The 18,644-nt window shown below is 41.9% G+C and overlaps 3 protein-coding genes across 4 annotated transcripts in view; 1 reads left to right on the forward strand and 2 right to left on the reverse strand.

Annotated features, from left to right (window-relative positions):
* The window catches only part of sh2b3 (SH2B adaptor protein 3), a 33,817-nt gene extending 32,849 nt beyond the window's left edge, over positions 1–968 (reverse strand). Inside the window, exon 1 of the mRNA XM_080853126.1 lies at positions 916–968. The gene's annotated coding sequence lies outside the window, so the exon portion shown is untranslated. The remainder of the gene's footprint in view (positions 1–915) is intronic.
* A 2,236-nt stretch (positions 969–3,204) lies between these two features.
* LOC308375795 (BTB/POZ domain-containing adapter for CUL3-mediated RhoA degradation protein 3) lies at positions 3,205–8,169 on the forward strand. 2 transcript variants are annotated; one of them, XM_080851978.1, is made up of 7 exons: positions 3,205–3,240; positions 3,952–4,165; positions 4,524–4,693; positions 4,854–4,940; positions 5,113–5,165; positions 5,352–5,547; positions 5,877–8,169. In XM_080851978.1, the coding sequence occupies exons 1-7, from the start codon at positions 3,238–3,240 to the stop codon at positions 6,093–6,095; spliced, it is 942 nt and encodes a 313-aa protein (XP_080708104.1). In that variant the 5' UTR covers positions 3,205–3,237; the 3' UTR covers positions 6,096–8,169. The 2 variants fall into 2 exon arrangements, with proteins under 2 accessions (XP_080708104.1, XP_080708105.1); XM_080851979.1 differs by having other exon boundaries at positions 3,237–3,240; positions 3,956–4,165.
* Positions 8,170–8,448: 279 nt separating this feature from the next.
* LOC308376306 (unconventional myosin-Ih-like) overlaps positions 8,449–18,644 on the reverse strand; it is a gene marked incomplete at both ends in the record, with an annotated part of 29,700 nt that continues 19,504 nt past the window's right edge. The window contains 23 exons of the mRNA XM_080852601.1: positions 8,449–8,475; positions 8,721–8,820; positions 8,916–9,013; positions 9,195–9,265; positions 9,435–9,570; positions 9,763–9,818; positions 9,918–10,011; positions 10,465–10,548; positions 10,794–10,956; positions 11,367–11,451; positions 11,540–11,608; positions 11,707–11,783; positions 12,228–12,341; positions 12,601–12,718; positions 13,143–13,248; positions 13,582–13,662; positions 14,315–14,361; positions 14,475–14,569; positions 15,185–15,276; positions 15,843–15,923; positions 16,250–16,355; positions 16,510–16,577; positions 16,746–16,865. Of these exons, the coding sequence (XP_080708727.1) occupies positions 8,449–8,475; positions 8,721–8,820; positions 8,916–9,013; positions 9,195–9,265; positions 9,435–9,570; positions 9,763–9,818; positions 9,918–10,011; positions 10,465–10,548; positions 10,794–10,956; positions 11,367–11,451; positions 11,540–11,608; positions 11,707–11,783; positions 12,228–12,341; positions 12,601–12,718; positions 13,143–13,248; positions 13,582–13,662; positions 14,315–14,361; positions 14,475–14,569; positions 15,185–15,276; positions 15,843–15,923; positions 16,250–16,355; positions 16,510–16,577; positions 16,746–16,865 (2,088 nt within the window). The remainder of the gene's footprint in view (positions 8,476–8,720; positions 8,821–8,915; positions 9,014–9,194; positions 9,266–9,434; positions 9,571–9,762; positions 9,819–9,917; positions 10,012–10,464; positions 10,549–10,793; positions 10,957–11,366; positions 11,452–11,539; positions 11,609–11,706; positions 11,784–12,227; positions 12,342–12,600; positions 12,719–13,142; positions 13,249–13,581; positions 13,663–14,314; positions 14,362–14,474; positions 14,570–15,184; positions 15,277–15,842; positions 15,924–16,249; positions 16,356–16,509; positions 16,578–16,745; positions 16,866–18,644) is intronic.

Here is an 18,644-nt window from a genome sequence, read left to right on the forward strand (position 1 = left end):
CCATTGGAGAGCCTATGAGCCTTACCCTGGGCCACGGAATCTGACATTTTGCTCCCTGTATCCAATTGAAAACATAAAACTTACACTATGATATATGGATCATGTTTTATATGAAACGTTCTCGAAATTGCAACAGTAGTTTTTTTTCATTCCTTATATACGTTTTTCAGGTGTGGTAGTGTATTATACAAGTGAAATGGTGCATACATTATTCCAACGACGCGAATAAGAACATTTGCACGAACAACTCCAAATAAAGTGTATGGAAGTCAATGGACACCGTAAACATAACAATAGCGGGGACCAAAAAAAAATACGGATAACTTGATGCCGGTTACTTCGATTCCATAACAATAACTTTGTGTGTAACTCAAAGCGTTTTACGTGCTGTCCACAAGTCAAGGATGCTCCCACTGGTGTAACGTTACGTTACTCGAGAAGGCAATACAACGTCAGTGAGATGAGCTCTGAACAGGCAACTAGATAAAATACTTCAACTAAATCGGGCATAAGAAAGCTAACTGTTCACGTTAGCTATAGCAAACTTGACATCGATTTCAACTTTCGCGATTTGTGGATACCAAGTTGTTTATATTAGTTTGTAAAACTCTTGACTGTACTCAATTTTCTTCTTCGGACTTAGGATAAGTTTCAGTAGACAACATCGCGATTGTGATCTCTTTTCCTCAGAGACGCTCAAAGCAATAGCATTTCTCTAGTCACAGCCTCAGAAAAACCTCAGAACTCCGAACGTTCTTCCAACGCAAACACACGCAAGTTCTCCGTTATCTGGCAAGAGCAACTGTACTGTCTAGAGCAACAAATGTCGGGTTGCGAATCACTTCTTTACTATTTCGGTAAATATAATCCCTGAAGTTTTCATGTACACGTGGTGAGGTGTAATGATCAAGTTACCTGCAAGCCCAGATGCCCGTTAATTTCTCTCTCATGTTGAAAGTGTGCAACAACACCAGACTGAACTGCGAACTGCGCTAAGTCAAAAGCTACATGAAGACATGTGGTAGTTTCAAAATAAAAGCCACCCCCCGCGAAGTGGGATGTTCCGTTTCAGGTTGCCCCAAGAAACCAAACCATAATAATCTCAAAACGAAACGGCAGTCAAACGGGAATGTAAATCACTCATTTAAACGCTTAATGTGAAGTGGATATAAAAAGCTTGAGGTGTAACTGCAAGCTACGTTATATGATTGTTGCGGCCAAAAATGATTGCATTTGCTGCAGGAATTCTCAAAAATTGCGGTGACTGAGGGATTCTTTTTTCGAATTCCTAAGGGAATTCCTAAAAACTGCGACTTGCGAGGTATGTTGTGATTGTTGTATATGTAGAATGAGTTTCTAATCAGCGGTCAAGAAAGTGCACACTTTCATGATGGGCTACCGACCCCAACCCCTCGTCTCTGACAAGTCCACCTGTTTCTTCCTCTTATTCTGCATCCTATATCCAAAGTGTGTGTTAAAATAGTATTTGTATAATGGAGAGGCATCCTATGCTAGGGCTAAAAACCCTTTTTATTTCCTGGATCCTTCTCTGTTTGTTGCACATAAAATAATAATAAAGAATAATAAGAATAATAATTTTGTATTGCAAAATAAAGCTGTTGAAGTGAGTTATTCAGAGCTATTGGGCATTAGAATTTGAGACTTCCACCGCAATACTTTGTAAACTTGAATATCTGGTTTAGAGGTGATATCTGGTGATATCTGACCGTCAGTGTTTGTTCAACCTTGATGTCCCAGGACCCCAGTGCTCTGATGAGATCCACAATAGGATTCATGACTCATTTCCCTATGATTCATTCTTAGATGCATTTATCCAAAGTCAAATATGAATGCATCAGTTAATGTACTTCAAATGAGATTACACTACAGGCTTGCCCCAAAAAAATGACAGTTGTTGACAGAGAATGTTTGACTTATTACCTATTAAGCACAATCCTCAATAAGACCATTTATTTCAACCTTTTAAAATGTACCCTTAAGCACTGTGACTGAGCAATCCTGATATTTTATTAAGATTATATAACATTCAACTCTTAAATGAATATCAGATTTTCAATAATTAACACCAAAGATTAGATGTCATTGGGTTACTGGAAGTTATTAGATGACCAACATTAGACGGTCCTTTTCTGATTGCAGAGACATCTTTTGCTGTAACTTCATATGATATGATGTATTGATATAAATGCATAGACTGCTTATCATTCTGTAATTACTGGATGTATAGCATGCAGATGCACCACAAATTTAACACGATTAGCCTAAGTGTTGCTCAAATGCATAAAAGATTTGATTTTGATTTAATGGGTCTCAGGTCTTGTGTGAACCCAGAAACATCACATTAAGGGGTAACACTATTAGTGTATGTTTCAAAGTAAAAGCCGCTCTTCAGACGAACTGAAATGGTTCTAAGTAGGTGCGGTTTATATTCAGAATTTAAGACAGTGAGGGATTTTCTTTCCTAGAATTTAGTTTGAATTTAACCGACCAAGGCCATTCCACCAAGGATGTAAGATACAAGATGGAAGACAGATTAGTATGAAACTGTTAAGGAAACTGAAACTGAAAGAAATTAGGAGTGACCATCTGCTTAGACAGTAAAATGTATCTAATGCGTGTATGTATTCCCTGAAATTGAACAGGAAATGTCCTGTGTGACATGGTGTGCATTCAACATGCAACTTCAATTCTTTCATGACAAAAGAAAGTCAGACATTATCAAAACCGTGATCTTATGCAGAGGAAGAAGGGAAATGGATCTCTCATGATTAAGTGTGGCTCTCACAGCTTACTGCTATTATAGTAAACTGCTACAAATGTGAACCCTCTGAAACCTAAAAGCACTGATATGTCAGTGCAATGTCTTAAGTGTATTTACAGTTACTTATGTAGTAACTTTTGAATTTATCAGATCAGCCTCATCTGAAAAATGAGAAGAAAGGTGTAGATAAATACTTGCAGCCTATTTGAGAAAAGATTTGCATACATTTTTTTTGTCAAAACATGGTCTGTTTAACAATGCAATTTTAAGTTGAATGCAAATAGATGGAAATCGTCCACAAGGCAATCTATCTGCTCTCACATGGACTTTAACGATTTCAAGTAGAGACCGGAATTTGTATTGCGGGTGCATGACGCCTGTCCAGACCGCCACCTAAAACCGGAAGTTTAGGGTTTTTTTGTCGTATTTCGGAAGGTTCGGAAGTGTAGGGTTCTATGGTGAGTTTCCCTATTTTGTGTCTTCTGAAGTTATCAATAAGCATATCTACATGTAATGCATATACGCCTATTGTGCTGTGTTTAAGGTTACGTATTGCTATGTATAAACTAGGTGTTTATAACAGCCTTCTCGAATAGTGCACCTTGATAACAGTTGGTAGCTTCAGTAACGAGTGAGCTATGCTATCCTATCATACCTCTCAAGTGCGTAGCTAGGTAGCATAGCATCCTCGACATGTACTGGTTCTTTAACCCCCATTCCTCCGCAGCATTTTGTCACGTTCGATTCCGGCATTAAAACATAACTTTTACTAATATTTAACTTGTTAGTGCGTTAATCAAACATAACCATATCAGGTCATTAATTGGTTGGTTTCTTAGCTTAGCTTGCTAACAATCCCAGCAAATAGACATAACTAAATAGCTGGTGACACCAAGCGGCCCCCACTGACTTAAAGTAAAATTCGGTCACCCCGTTTAAATACGGTCGATGTAGTTTGATGTTGATGTGACTGTAAGTATATTCATGTGGGAAAACGAGACATCGGTCATGTTCAATTCCTCAAAGTCTATGAAGGTAGTGTCAGGTCAACGTTATGGTGGAGATAAGAGTATTACACTTTGATCTGACGATGTCCAGAGGCTGGCACTTGAACATGTTAAACTCATAAGTAACTGTATTTTGTTTAATCATGTTCTCTCTAATCATAGGAAGAGATGTCAGGAGAGAGCGTGGTGAGCTCCGCGGTGCCGGCTGCGACAACACGGACCACCTCGTTCAAGGGCTCTAGTCCCAGTTCCAAATACGTTAAACTAAACGTGGGGGGAGCGCTGTACTACACCACTTTGCAGACACTCACCAAGCAGGACACCATGTTGAAGGCTATGTTCAGTGGGAGGATGGAGGTCCTTACGGACAGCGAAGGTAACTGAGTCCTGCTCACATGCCATTGGAAGCCGTGGGTTAGGTGTTTGCACAGGGATGGAAAACGTGTACCTAAGTATTTATGAGTATTTTTTTAGTTCAGTGCTGGATGTCTATGTAGTATTCACTAGTGTCAACAACTCCGCTTATGGAAGAATGTTCATCAGGCTTGTTCCCTGATTCATTTAATATACTACTTTGTGAAGCATCACATAGCCTGATCTTTGACACTTTATATCTTATATCTACTATACAACACAAAAATATTATTTTGGTAATAGTTCATGAACACATAGTTTCAAGCCATAATCAGTGATTCATGAGCACCCCTTCTTGTGTGGTTCCTTATGTCCTCTAGGCTGGATCCTGATTGACAGGTGTGGGAAGCACTTTGGGACCATCTTAAACTACCTGAGGGACGGTGTGGTGCCTCTGCCAGACAACCGACGGGAGGTGGAGGAGCTCCTGGCCGAGGCCAAATACTACCTGGTGCAGGGGCTGGTGGACGAGTGCCAGGCTGCCTTGCAGGTATAGTGCAGTCCCACCTGACTTACTAGATCCCACCAGCAAATCTATTTAAAGTTCACTCCTTGCAGTAGCTCAGTGGAACATTTTAAACAGTGTGATGCTGTGTGTGTTTTTCTCAGTGATGTGCTCTGTTAAATGCCACCCTTATTCTCCCTTTTAGAACAAAGACACGTACGAACCCTTCTGCAAAGTCCCCCTGGTGACGTCATCTAAGGAGGAACAGAGGCTAATAGCCACCTCAAATAAGGTAGGTTGCTGAAATTTGCTCTGATTTCCTTGTGAAATTGTTATTCAGCCATTAACACTCCATACAGTTCTCTTCAGTATTCATTCCATCCAAATTCTGTAGAGTTCTGTCCAGTTTTAAGCTGTCAGTGCACCATACGGTTCTTGTGCTCATGGCAACTGTTTGTTTACAGCCGACTGTGAAGCTATTGTACAACAGGAGCAACAACAAATACTCCTATACCAGGTAAGTGTGATAGTCTGTCAAGCAGACCTGAACTCAAAGATCATTGAATCAGTGAAGCCGTTAACAAGGAGATGCCTTTGATGTACTGCCAGTCGCTGTGCATAGCTGTTATGTTTCCTTGTTTTATACCTGTGGAGGAAGAGTACCATTATTGATTTCAAAGAATTATTCTTTTCACCTTCACAGCAACTCGGATGACAACATGCTGAAGAACATTGAGCTGTTTGATAAGCTCTCTTTGAGGTTCAACGGACGCGTCCTGTTCATCAAAGACGTGATCGGCGACGAGATCTGCTGTTGGTCCTTCTACGGGCAGGGCCGCAAAATCGCGGAGGTGTGCTGCACCTCCATCGTGTACGCCACAGAGAAGAAACAGACAAAGGTACCATTAGCACAGGGGCCAATGACCCGTTTCCTGTGCTCAGAGTCTTTCTCCATCAGTGTACATTTTGGCGTGTGTTCAGAGCACCTTGTGAGGTCTGTCGGCATGTGTGCAGGAGATCCAGCTGAGCGCTGACAAAAGCACTGTACTCTTGTGAGCAATAAAACAGACATATCAGAAGTCTGGCGGTAAATAAGCTCTCTCAGAGAGCATGAAACAAGCTGCTCAAGCTGCATTCAAGCTGCTATCTTGACCTTGACCCCCTGCTCTCTGTGTGTTTCCTTCGTGTGTGTGTGTGTGTGTGTGTGTGTGCGCACGTGTGTGGGTAGGTGGAATTTCCAGAGGCGCGGATCTACGAGGAGACCCTCAACATCCTCCTGTACGAGTCGCAGGACGGCCGCGGGCCAGACAACGCCCTGCTGGAGGCCACGGGGGGCGCAGCGGGCCGCTCCCACCACCTGGATGAGGACGAGGAGCGCGAGCGCATCGAGAGGGTGCGGCGAATCCACGTCAAAAGGCCGGACGACCGCACGCACCACCACCAGTGACCTCTCCCTGTGATCTCTTTGGCCCCCTGTGATTCCGTCTCCGCCCTCTCTCACTTCCTGTATGCCTGTGCCTTAGAACCACCAGCTCTTTAGCTACCCCCACCCCTTCACTTCCCTGCCTGTGCCTCTCTTTTTCACATACACAACATACACACACACACAACATATACACACACACACACACACACACACACACACACACACACACACACACACACACATCCACATCCACACAAACAAAGGTTTGTTTTAACAATGCTGCTGTTATTAAGGCAGCTCTGAAATTGCCTTGTGTCCTGCAGCCAAAGCTGAGCTAGCTGCAGGTCAGTTAAGAGATGGGGAGGCATCTGGACCGAGGCACTGAGGAAAGTAAGATCTGGTGTTGGTAAATAATGCATTAGGCCCCCTGCAAGAACATGTTGTTTTATCTTAAAAAAAAAAATGTATCTAAAAAAAAACTGCCATCCAGTGTGCAGTGACTGTGCATCACAGTCATTAGATTGATAGGATGGATGTGTTGTCTATGGTTGTGAGAGCATTGTGCAATTTGGGCTAACCTGAACTTTTTACCAGATGGATTTGCTGCTGGTCTATAACCTATAATTGTTGACTTCAACAATAGAAGAATTATATTGATGGTGATGCATTGTTTTTGCATGGGGTCTAACTGTGATAGGGGTCCAACTCTACAGGCAACTCTACAGCAACAAACTCAGTTGGTAAGGAAGCAGGAAAACATGAGCTGAATGGGGTCACTTTCACCCTTGTACTGTAGTGCTTAATAGTTAATAGATGCAGGCTGTGGAGTGACAGTATCAAGTGAGTGTCTTTGAGCCACCGTATGTGAGTGTCTCCGTAGCCTAATTAATCCATCTTTCCACATCTAAACTGCGGGTAGAGTCTTTGCGCTGTTGTGTTCAGTCTAATCTGTAGGTGTGCCTCAGAAACGTTGTGCTTTCGATGTGATTTGACTTTTATCACTTTCGCATGTGTGTCTGTATTGATTTTTACTGCATTTTTGTGTGTGTCTGGTGCGTCTTTAATTTTCTTGTTTGTCAGCCTATGTTCCATCTATGGTTCAGAATGTATTGGTGTGAGAGGTGATGGAGTAGGCTGCGGGTGTCCTGGCACAGGGGAGAAGTTGCTTGTCCCCATCTAGGTTGTATACCGCAGGGTGGAGCACAACTAGTTTTATCTCTGGCGGGAGGAAGGTGTCATCGTTTTTATTGTGTGGTTTACCATTTTACAGGGTGATTGAGACAGTGAGAAGTATTATTGATAAAGGTCTGGTTTGTACCTGTACTCTTCGGTCTTTGGTCAAATCTTGTAGAACATCATAGTTTCTTAATTAATTACGTATGTCATGTTAACATCATATACAAAAAACACATCCAGAATTTGAAGTGAAAGAGCATATCAACCTCTCAAAATAATTTCAATCATTGAACATTTTCCAATCCAGATTGTCTTGTTTTCTCAGGCAGCAAGTGGTGGTTTGACCACTAGAGGGTAACAGAGTTCTGCTGAAGGGGGCAGTCCAGGCTGTGAGAGAGTAACTGGTCTCCATCCACTTTCTAGTCAGATGGCGGTACTGTCTTGGCGCATTGTTTTGTACCACCCCGTACATCATAATGTGGGGCTGACAGAAGCAGTAGGAGGAGAACCGTGTAGTTAAAACCAGCTCATGTTCTACATTTTGTTTAATTAATAACATTTAACCTCATCTCCCCTGAACTCAGATCGTAAGCGATCGTGTGGAGGTTAAAACCTGAGATGGTGAGGTGAGGGAGGGGGGGGGGTCAGTTTGATCTGGGGATGACTGAGTAATGGATCTTGAGGCCGATGCTGTAACGAGAGACATCACTAGCAGGAAGGGTGAACGCCCATTAAACCGCCTTTGAATATTGACAGACACATGAGTCGTGTTTCCCTAGTTTTAGCTGTCATTAAGAAGTTTGTCCTCTCTTTGTGGTTGAAAACATTCATACTTTGTACAGAAGAGGTGATCAAGAAAAAAGATGTTTTGCATATATTTATACCTTATGTCATCAATAAAGATTGTCTTTTGAAGATATTCCTTTTATTGTTGTATGCAACTTTTGTGTGTTTAGTATAAAATGTTATTGTACATATGGCCCTATAACAACATACACTTTTCCAATCTCAGGACCTAAGCTCTGAAATGATATAAAAAGGGGCGAAAATGATACAGTGGTATAACACATATATCCTGTGATGGACGTTGGTGTTGTCGTTCCCTGGGACTTTACGAAGGCTTGGAGTATTAGAAGGGTAGGGGAAAGGATCCCTATTTCCACAGGGGATGTCACGAATCTCCTCAACGTTCTTTGGGTCACCGTGATTTGGTGCGGGTGGACACCTGAGGTTAGAAACAACACAATTATACAATTAGAAATTGTGATAACAGAATAGTCTACTGACCAGCATAGGTACGAGATGTTTTAAAAGTCATGTGAAATTAAAGGGCAATTGAGGACTAATCAGTTACAAATGACGGGTCATATGCCAGGGAAACAATTGCAATCACTAATAGGACATACCGATACAATTTTCTTTACTTTGCTACTAGATTACACCTTAAGATGTTTTCTTAAAAATACTTACCACCATTAGGTGACCGTTTTTGCCCTTGTAGCACGTGGCTTCTGGGCCTGTGCTAAAGTCCACAAAGCTCTCTTTGCCTGCCTGGATGTCAAACTTGATGCTACAGGGAGATGACCAAACATTGGTGTCATTCAGTACCAGCGTCACTACAGTACATCCTAGGAATTCTAACCACAGATCATCCCCTTTACTCACCTTCCTTGCACGATTTTGATGTCATCCTGCTTGTTAGCAATCACACTCAGTTTGGTCAGTGCCTCGAATAGATGGTCACACTGCATAACTAGGTCACCCTGAAGGAAAGGAAACAGTGACAGTAGGAAAGTCAACCCACACCAAAGCACCCTCTACTAATGAGTGTTTTCCGTCACGCCCCATAAAGAACTTTAATTATCATCTGGAACTGGAGCCTCTTGAGGCAGGCACAGAGACAGTGTAGTTGAAGAGCCCCATGAGGCCTTACTGAAAACTCACCTTCTGTTTGGGATCCTCACAAGTAACATGGAAGATCATGATGCCGTCACTCAGATTACTGACTGAAATACCTGGCCGTCAAATGGACAAGAATGGTTTGTATTACTTGCATATTACCTGCTTATTATCAAACAAATACATATTTACGAACTGTACGAAATTGATTTTGTTGAATGATTTACCCATCTAGGTGTTACGCTTCGTAAAACCACAAGTGCAGCAGAATTCCTGTCAGCTCACCTTTTAGAGAGGCGTATGCCACTCTCTGCTTCATCTTGGCCTCGTCTGCCACGTAGGCCGCAGCCTGGGTGAAAATCAGCTGCCGCTGTCTGGGCTTAAAGCCCTTGCGATCGTACTTCACCACTGGAACACTGTACTGGAGGAATGCGAAGAAACAGAGTTTGGGAGTCAACTTGTACAGGAAGAAAAGATTATATATTTATTTATTTATTTTAAAAGGTATAACACGACCTACACTTTGTTTGTCTAGATTTCCGGTTCCTTCTAAGTATATCTGTTTGACTGATTAAAAACCTAATTTAGATTTTTGAATTTAAATTGTGTATACCTTTATACGCTCATGGCGTACCATCTGCAAGACCCTGATGTTGATATCATCTTCACCTACATGCCAAACAACATGGACAACATTACACAACCATCAAGGCTGAACCATTTGAACGATATAAATAGATGTATTTTGATAGGGTGCATTGTACTGACTGATCCTGGTTTCCAAAAAGGGATGGGCAACACTCTGTGGATAGGAGTCTTTCTTGCCCTTGAATATGGCACTGGTGATTGACTTTAGGGTCAGCTGCGAGTTAATGAGAAATGTTAGGGCAAATATTGAACACTGACCATTATGATATGTCTTTGTCACTTATTTTCTTGAGTGTCAGCCTTTATTGTGTTCATAATGTGTATTTAACTGGTCATTGATAGTACGCAACATAGATTTCCACTCCAAATATCACAATTTCCATCTTAAATTCTCAGTACATAGCCAGGTCACCCTGCCCATTAGCTCACTGGCAACTGTCTCCAGGTCTTTTTTGATTGTATTTAATTTTGTCATTGTTCCTGTTTCACATTTTCTTCAAGTAATTTAGCAATATTCTTACGCTTTGCCCCCCAATTCCTCTGTGTAACAGTTAATCACTGCCTAATATTACAACCTCCAGTGTTGTGATGTACAGAGTGCTCCTGGTAGATGTAATGAAGCAAACTTCCTAGAGCTATGGTATTCTGATTGATTCTGATTCTGTACCTGTGCTTTTCTCTGAGGCGTAATCCCCCGTACATACTTCCTGACCATGAGGCGATAGTGCAGTGTCCGCAGTGTCTCTGAAGTCTGAAGAAGAAGAGAAGACCTCAGGAAACACTGGACTGGATTTAGACTGCAAGGTTTTGTTTACATATATTTGTGTGTGTGTGTGTGTGTGTGTGTGTGTGTGTGTGTGTGTGTGTGTGTGTGTGTGTGTGTGTGTGTGTGTGTGTGTGTGTGTGTGTATGTGTGTGTGTTGTTTAACATGTGATAAACATTTCCCTACTGCGCTTAGCTGGAAGTTACATCCATTCAGGGAAGCGTGTACATACCTCTGCAAGGACAGGTGGTGGAGTTTGCCATGTAGTTTTGTCCAGGACAGTTTGGGGAAGGTTCCCTTTCAGGCGGTTTAGGTAGTTCTGCCTCACAAATGCCAGGTACTCTGAGTTATCTGTTGTCTTTGCCTGGCCTCTTGTCATGTAGCCTTTAATAAACCTAAAGATGAAAATGTGGTTATTTTGGAGACGAAAGGATGCAGCATGGTTGTGTGACCCCTTCTGATTCTTTGGATTCTGTATTTCTACACTGTGAATGTATTACTGATCAGCATGGTAGTTATGTCCTGTTTTGATCTTGTGGTGTGGATTATATGAAATGAAGTAGAGAGATACTGCAGGATGTGGCCCTGGTAAAGTTACTAAATATGAACATACAAAGTATCTTGAAACACACATACACGTACACGTACACGTACACGTACATGTACACGTACACGTACACGCACACTCATACACACACACACACACACAATGGCTGATAGTAGTCATTTTGGTGCCCCCTGAACACAATACCAAAGCAAGGAAGACTACATGTTATATGGAGTTCATTAATGGAAAGTCTCTTACTTCTTGATAACTTTGACAGCCCAGGCTCTTTTCTCCCTCTCTTTCCTGGCTTGTGCCCCTCGCCAGCAGTTCTCAATCTTTGTAGCTAAAACAGACACAATTGAATGAGCACATAAAGCTTTAAGGTAAAGTGAATAAAGTAGTAAAGCATTCAGAATTACAATTGAACCTACCAGCCTCCTTCTGTTTCCTGAACTCCCCCTTCACCCTGTAACCTTTATATTGCGCCTGGATTTTGGTTGCTGTAAGGTCGACATATTGTATTAATGGGCATAATTCATACAATCTTTGAATCTTTTCATTTTTTTTTTTGTTTGGCTGTGTAATCAGAAATACCTACCTAGTTCATTTTTACAGATCTCATAGGCATCCTCTGTGGCAAATAATGTTCTAGGATGGCGAATGAATATCTTTGTTCTGTTAAAAACATGAAAAAGATTGGAGAAAATTATAACCTCTTATGAATATTGTTAAAATGAGGAAAATGATTCGCTTTAGCCCAACATAGGTCATCCAGATAGTCTTGGAAAGGAGAGGATGTGGAAGGATGTGAACGGATGAGTGCTTGGATGACCCTGGTGACGATTTGGATAAACAGCTAGAGACAATTGTATACAACTTTCCATGCATGCAAATATACCTGATCCTACATCAAACTACATCAAATCTGATAATCTGCCCTAGTTCTGATACTACTTTTTGAGAATCTCTAAGGTCTGCTGAACACATGTTTCATGTAAATCATGTGTGTGTGTGTGTGTGTGTGTGTGTGTGTGTGTGTGTGTGTGTGTGTGTGTGTGCAAGCTGTCCATTGGGAATAAATATGTTATTTCACTGCAAGCCTGAAAAAGAACTGCTCACCTGCCCATCTTGTACTCATCGGGTTTGTATCCCAGATGCCGAGCCAGTCTCTCCACGCCCTCCGCGGCCGGTCCCCTCCAGTGGGGCCATGTGGCTGGGCAAAGGGGTTTGTACCTGTGGATGGACGTCACACATTTCTCAGCTGTTCATGTTAACCATAATAACTACCTCAGTTCAATATAAGTTTTTGAACACTATTCAGTATAAGTGCCAGAGTTTAAGTTGCTTCAGCCGAAGTGCTTTTATCTTGACTGGAACCCCCTTATATCTCAGTATGCAAACCCAGCTGTGCTTGATGGTTACTATTACTACATCAGTTCAAGATTAGTTTCTGAACATTGATTTTTTTTTTCAGCCTTGAGAGTGCCTTCACCTTTGCAGGAACACTTCAAATCTGCGCCTGTATGCGAACCCAGCTCTTCTAACCCGGAGATGCTCCATTAGTCCCAAGTATTTCACCTGATGCCTCACCAGCATGTCGTCAAAATGTCCTGGAAGTCCACACACACAGCAAGCAAGGCTAAATCATTTTTTTTGTTTTTGTGCACTACACTAAAAAGGCTTCCATGATCTGAAACCATATTTTGTTGTAGCTTTGACACTAAAAGGAGGGTCAAAAACCAAGACATTTTACATGTTTTAAAGTTATTGTTTTAGACTTTATCTGGAAGGCCAATTTAACAGAGGGTAACAAGATTAATTCCAATTATGTCCAATGTTCTAGGTGTAGGCAGGCATTTCATCTGTTCTTGTACCAGTGGAAACTGAAACGACTACTTTGGTGTTATTAGCATCGTGATCCATCTGTTGGCTTAAGGACATGAAAGGCCATGCTGCTATTTTGGGCACAGCTAATTCCAACCGGAAAAAAGAACCCAGCCCAGGTGAGAGAGGTGCTGAGGAGAGGAATATCACCTGGCGTTTTGGAGTCATTTGACTTGAGGCAGCGCACATACCAGGCCTCTTTGGACATTAGAATCTCTGTCAGTTTCAGCAGACTGTTCTTAAACTGAGTTGCAACCTGGTCACAAACAAAACGGAGTCAGAATTGAAGGTTCATCTTCACGTGAAACTTTCTGAGAATGAATGCACTCTGGAACGACATAAGGAAGAGTTATGTCCTCATACAAGCTCCACACCCATTAAGACACACACGAACAAGCTATTTCATCATACTTTAGTAACTCAGTTTGCCATGGATGATTTACAAAGAAAGACCGTTTGTGGATTTTCTGAAAATCAACTTTGAGAGGTCGGCCAAGGAACTATAGAGGCTGTAAGCTAGGAACTCAGTGAAGCTGTGGAGGAAGGGACAGCACAAAAATGAAGTGAAACTGTGGTCATGGAGTCTCACCGTCTCAGGCCTTCTTCTGCTCTCTGACTCTGTAGACTGGAAACACTGTCTGACTATGGAATTCTTTGAATGATGCATCACCTGTACGGGCACAAACGCAGCACATACAGACATGCATTAAAGCGCACATATACACACTAAGGACACAGCACACACACACACACAAATTAAGATTACAGATCCTGGGTCTACCATCCAGGAACATTCAAGTTCCCCCATATCCACTTGCACTGAGAGGAGTCCCTTCCGCCATCTTGTATGGCTATTCATTAAAGCCTCAAATGAACCTGAAGAGAGGAGTCTACAAACCCACCAAACGTCCTGAAAGCCCATCTATTCCAACCTATTCCACCTATTCCATGCATCACCTGTACTGAAGGCCCTGCATTGTAACATTTACCTGTATGCCATATGTATATGTTTATATCCGCAACACATACAGACATGCATTAAAGCACACATATACACACTAAGGATACAGCACACACACAAACACACATGGCACACACACAAGCACACACACACACACAAACATGGCACACACACGCACTCCAATCAAACTGGATACTTAAGACCAGACTGCCCAGTTTACCGCTATTGGCTGTCTGTTGTATTATTCACACTAATTCTTCTCCCGGGTTAATAATTAAGGAAGACCTTGAAACAAGTCATCTTCCTTTCTCCCACCACATTTCCACCTTAATCCCTCCCATTAAACTCACCATGCACCTACCTCTTTAATGTTCCTGTACAAAAGGTCATTGTTTTTGTCTATGAATCCTGGAATAAACCACAACACAAGGGTTCAAGGTGAGGACCAACCTCTTTCTGAAGATCACTTTCAGAGAGGCAATTCAACTCGGGCAGATGGAAAGGCTTGAGAGAGATCTTACCCACAACGCAGTAGGTGACCTCCCCAGCGTAGTGCAGGAGACGGAAATCACCCCGTTCCAGGGTTCTCCGCGTACTCTTGTCTGCCAGCATATGCCTATAGGCAGTAGAAAAAAGTATATATTGTGGTATATATAAATTAAATAGTAAATAGATCAGAGAAAGGTGAGTTTGAGTAAGACACACTTTACCGGGTGTATCTAGAGCAGTGGTTCTTAACCTTTTTGGAGGTACTGAACCCTGCAAGCTTCATCAGTGCATTCGCCGAACCCTTCGTAATTTGAAAAATAAAATATGATTTCTTCAAAACGTAGGTATGTATAAAAACGGCCCGACATTGCTAGTGTGAACCGGGCTATACTGTGTGTGTCTTGACCCCTGCCGAACCCCTGAGAGTGGCTCAACGAACCCCTGGGGTTCGATCGAACCCAGGTTAAGAACCACTGATCTAGAGAGCGTCCTACGCGAAGTATAACTCAAATGTGTAGCACATTTCTGAGTGTATGTTTCACAAACAAAGGTATTTCTATTTCTTTACTTTATTTTATAAAATATATAGAAAGATATAGATCTGTTCAAAACTGTGTCTCGCAACATGATCAAGCATGGCCTGTTTCGCCGATGCATCATGAGAACAGGTTAAAAAAAATGTGGGGTAGACTGTGAGAAGAGTGTTCGAGAATGTGAGGTGCAGCACAGAGGAATGACTCACGTGACAAAGTGAGGGTGATGACCCATCTTCTCCTCCAGCTTCCCCAGAAAAGTTAGGTCAGTGGCATCCCCTGGCCTGAGGCACTCCTCGTCCTGGGGGAGGGAGAAGAGCTGATTGGTTAAAGGTCCATTATCCAGATGTCTGTTTCCCTTGAGGTGTGGAAAGCATTTAATTGTTCCTACTTCTATTCATTCCATTCAGTGTTCCTGCTGTTGACATTTCCATGTAATTGGGAAAATCCTGTAGGTGTGCTAATTACACAGGTGAATTGAATGAGTGTGCCTCTAGTGAAGAGGCTGTAATTGCTTAAAGGTACAGTCCCTGATTCTAATTTCATGCATTTTTTGTCAAACTCAGCTCATTCTCCTCACAGTCCTCTAGTTATCTGTTCAGAGTTCATGATAAAAAAAAACTCTGGTGTTTGTTCTCTGTCAAGTGGCTCGGGCTGAGCCATACACAATCCCAGCCAATCAACACAGTGCTTCAGTAGCTTAGAAGGAAGGGGTGTAATTTGATTGGCTATTGAGCTCAAATATCATCAACCTTTCGCGCAACTGAAACCGAATCGTGCACTGCATCTTTTATGTGACAGACTTGTCCCTGGAGTTTACATTGAGCCCCTAAGACCCCGTGCCTCAGTGCTTCTTAAGGATCTCACCAGCACGGCTATGATGCCTCTGTATTTCTCTTCCACCAGATCACAGATGATTTTATTATTGAAGAACTGCACTGGTTCCCACTGAAGGAAATGAGAAAATAAAGAAGAAGACTCACTCAACAAATAGCATACATTCATAGATATGGAGTGAATGGCTTCCTATGCCTTAAATCAAGTTGTTAATATTTAACCCTTAATTTATATAATGAAAGATGATTACATGTTTGTGAACCATGTTTGTTCATGAACTGTCTGTAACATAGATATAGAAGCCTATAGAGGTATTTTAAATAGTTTTCAATCGCTTTTCTCCCTGCTGTTCTATATTTTAGGTAGGGTCATCATCAATTTGCACATATAGAAATCCAAGTGAACGGTCAGTGAACAAGTATTTGTAGGCTCCTTACCCCAATGCCCTCGGCCTCATACTCCTCTTGCTCTGCTTTCAGCGTCAGCTGGATAAACAGCTGCTGGAGCTTCTCATTGCAGTAGTTTATACAGAACTGTTCAAAACTACACACACACACACACACACACACACACACACACACACACACACACACACACACACACACACACACACACACACACACACACTGTTAGCTGTTTTTGATGCTGACCTAATGTTCAAAACCATGCAGGTAAAAGGGAAGTGGCTAGGATGTACCTGTTGACATGGAATACTTCAAAACCATAGATATCTAGCAGTCCAATCACTGTCTTCCTGCTGGAATCCTGAGGTTCAGAAATGTAACAGTTAACATTTTCCAAAGCTACCCTACTTATGAAGATGTTCTCTAATTCATTAATATATGTAATGATTGAATGATATTGATATTTGCTATACATGAGCATAGTATGACATGTAAAATAAGATTCAAAGACAGAATGAGGCCTCCAAACCTGATTCTCCAGAGACTGGTTGATCCGGTTCACCAACCAGTTGAATGTGCGTCCATAAATGGCCTTGGCCAAGGCATCCCTGGCGTAGATGGCATGGTCTACAGTGAAGGGACTTAACACCTGCAGGTCAGCACAGAAGGAAATAACAGATGACCCCTCAATATAATTAGTATTAGTAGTATCAGCAGGCAGTAACCATCTGTCTGAAGGATTACAATTCAACTTTAAAATTGAATAAAATGACACAGATACACAGATCCTGGGTGTGCCGTCCATGAATTTTCAAGTTCTCCCAGATCCACTTGCACTGAGAGGAGTCCCTGCCGCCATCTTGTATGGCTATTCATTAAAGCCTCAAATGAACCTGAAGAGAGGAGTCTACGAACCCACCAAACATCCTGAAAGCCCTGTATTCCAACCTATTCCGCCTATTACATGCATCACCTGTACGGCCCTGCATTCTAACCTTTATACCTTTATGTATATGTATGCATATGTATATGTATATGTATATGTATATGTATATGTATATGTATATGTATATGTATATGTGTATATGCATATGTATATGTATATGCATATGTATATGTATATGTATATGTAAATGTAAATGTAAATGTATATGTATGCATATTTATATGTACAGTATATGTATGTAAGGCATGTGTATATGTATATGTATATGTATATGTATATGTACAGTGGGGAAAATAAGTATTTGAACCCCTTGCGATTTCACAAGTTTGGCCACTTGCAAAGAAATGTGTGATCTATAATTGTAATGGTAGGTGTATATTAACAGTGAGAAACAGAATATCAACAAAAAAATCCAGAAAAATGCATTTTATAACATTTGTGACTTTATTTGCATTTGATGCAAAAAATAAGTATTTGAACCCCCAAAACTGACCGACAAAAATGACTTAGTACTTGGTGGAATAACCCTTATTGGCAAACACAGACGTCAGACGTTTCTTGTAGTTGGTCACCAGGTTTACAAACATCTCAGGAGGAATTTTGGTCCACTCCTCTTTCCAGATCCTCTCCAAATCTTTAAGGTTGTGTTTTCAATGGGAGGGAATGAGGGAATGAGATTCAAGCCCAATATTCCATGTTACATGGCCCCATCCATAGTCCCCTTGATGCGGTGTAGTCGTCCTGTACCCTTGGCAGAGAAACAGCCCCAAAGCATAATGTTTCCACCTCCATGCTTGATGGTGGGTATGATGTACTCTTGGGGTCATATTCAGCATTGCCCCCCCTGTCAAACACGGCAAGTCGAGTTGATGCCAAAGAGCTTGATTTTGGTATCATCTGACCACATTCTGTCTCCCAATCCTCCCTAGAATCATTCAAGTGTGCAATGGTAAACTTCAGATGGCCCTGTACATGCGCTTCCTTGAGCAGGGGGACCTTGCGAGTGCTGCAGTACTTCAAAAAATTACGGCGTGGTGTGTTGCCAATGGTTTTCTTGGTGACTCCGGTCCCAGCTGCCTTGAGATCATTCACAAGCTCCCCCTGTGTAGTTCTGGGGTTATTCTGCACCTTTCGAATGATCACTGATTCCGCACGAGGGGATATCTTGCATGGAGCCCCAGACCTAGAGTGGGTGACAGTTGTTTGGTGTTGCTTCCATTTATGAATAATCGCACCAATAGTTATCTGCTTCTCACCAAGCTGCTTGCCGGTGGTTTTGTAGCCCATTCCAGCCTTGTGCAGGTCTACAATCTTATCTCTGACGTCCTTGGACAGCTCTTTGGTCTTGCCCATGGTGGTGAGGTTGAAGGTGTGAAGTAAGATTCTTTGGACAGGTTTCTTTTATACAGGTCACCAGTTGAGATCAGGTATACCTTGTTAGACCTAATGAGGACTAATCTGTGTGCTTTTTGGGCACATAAC

The sequence above is a fragment of the Sprattus sprattus genome (assembly GCF_963457725.1).
Source record: "Sprattus sprattus genome assembly, chromosome: 15".
Taxonomy (NCBI): Eukaryota; Metazoa; Chordata; class Actinopteri; order Clupeiformes; family Clupeidae; genus Sprattus; species Sprattus sprattus.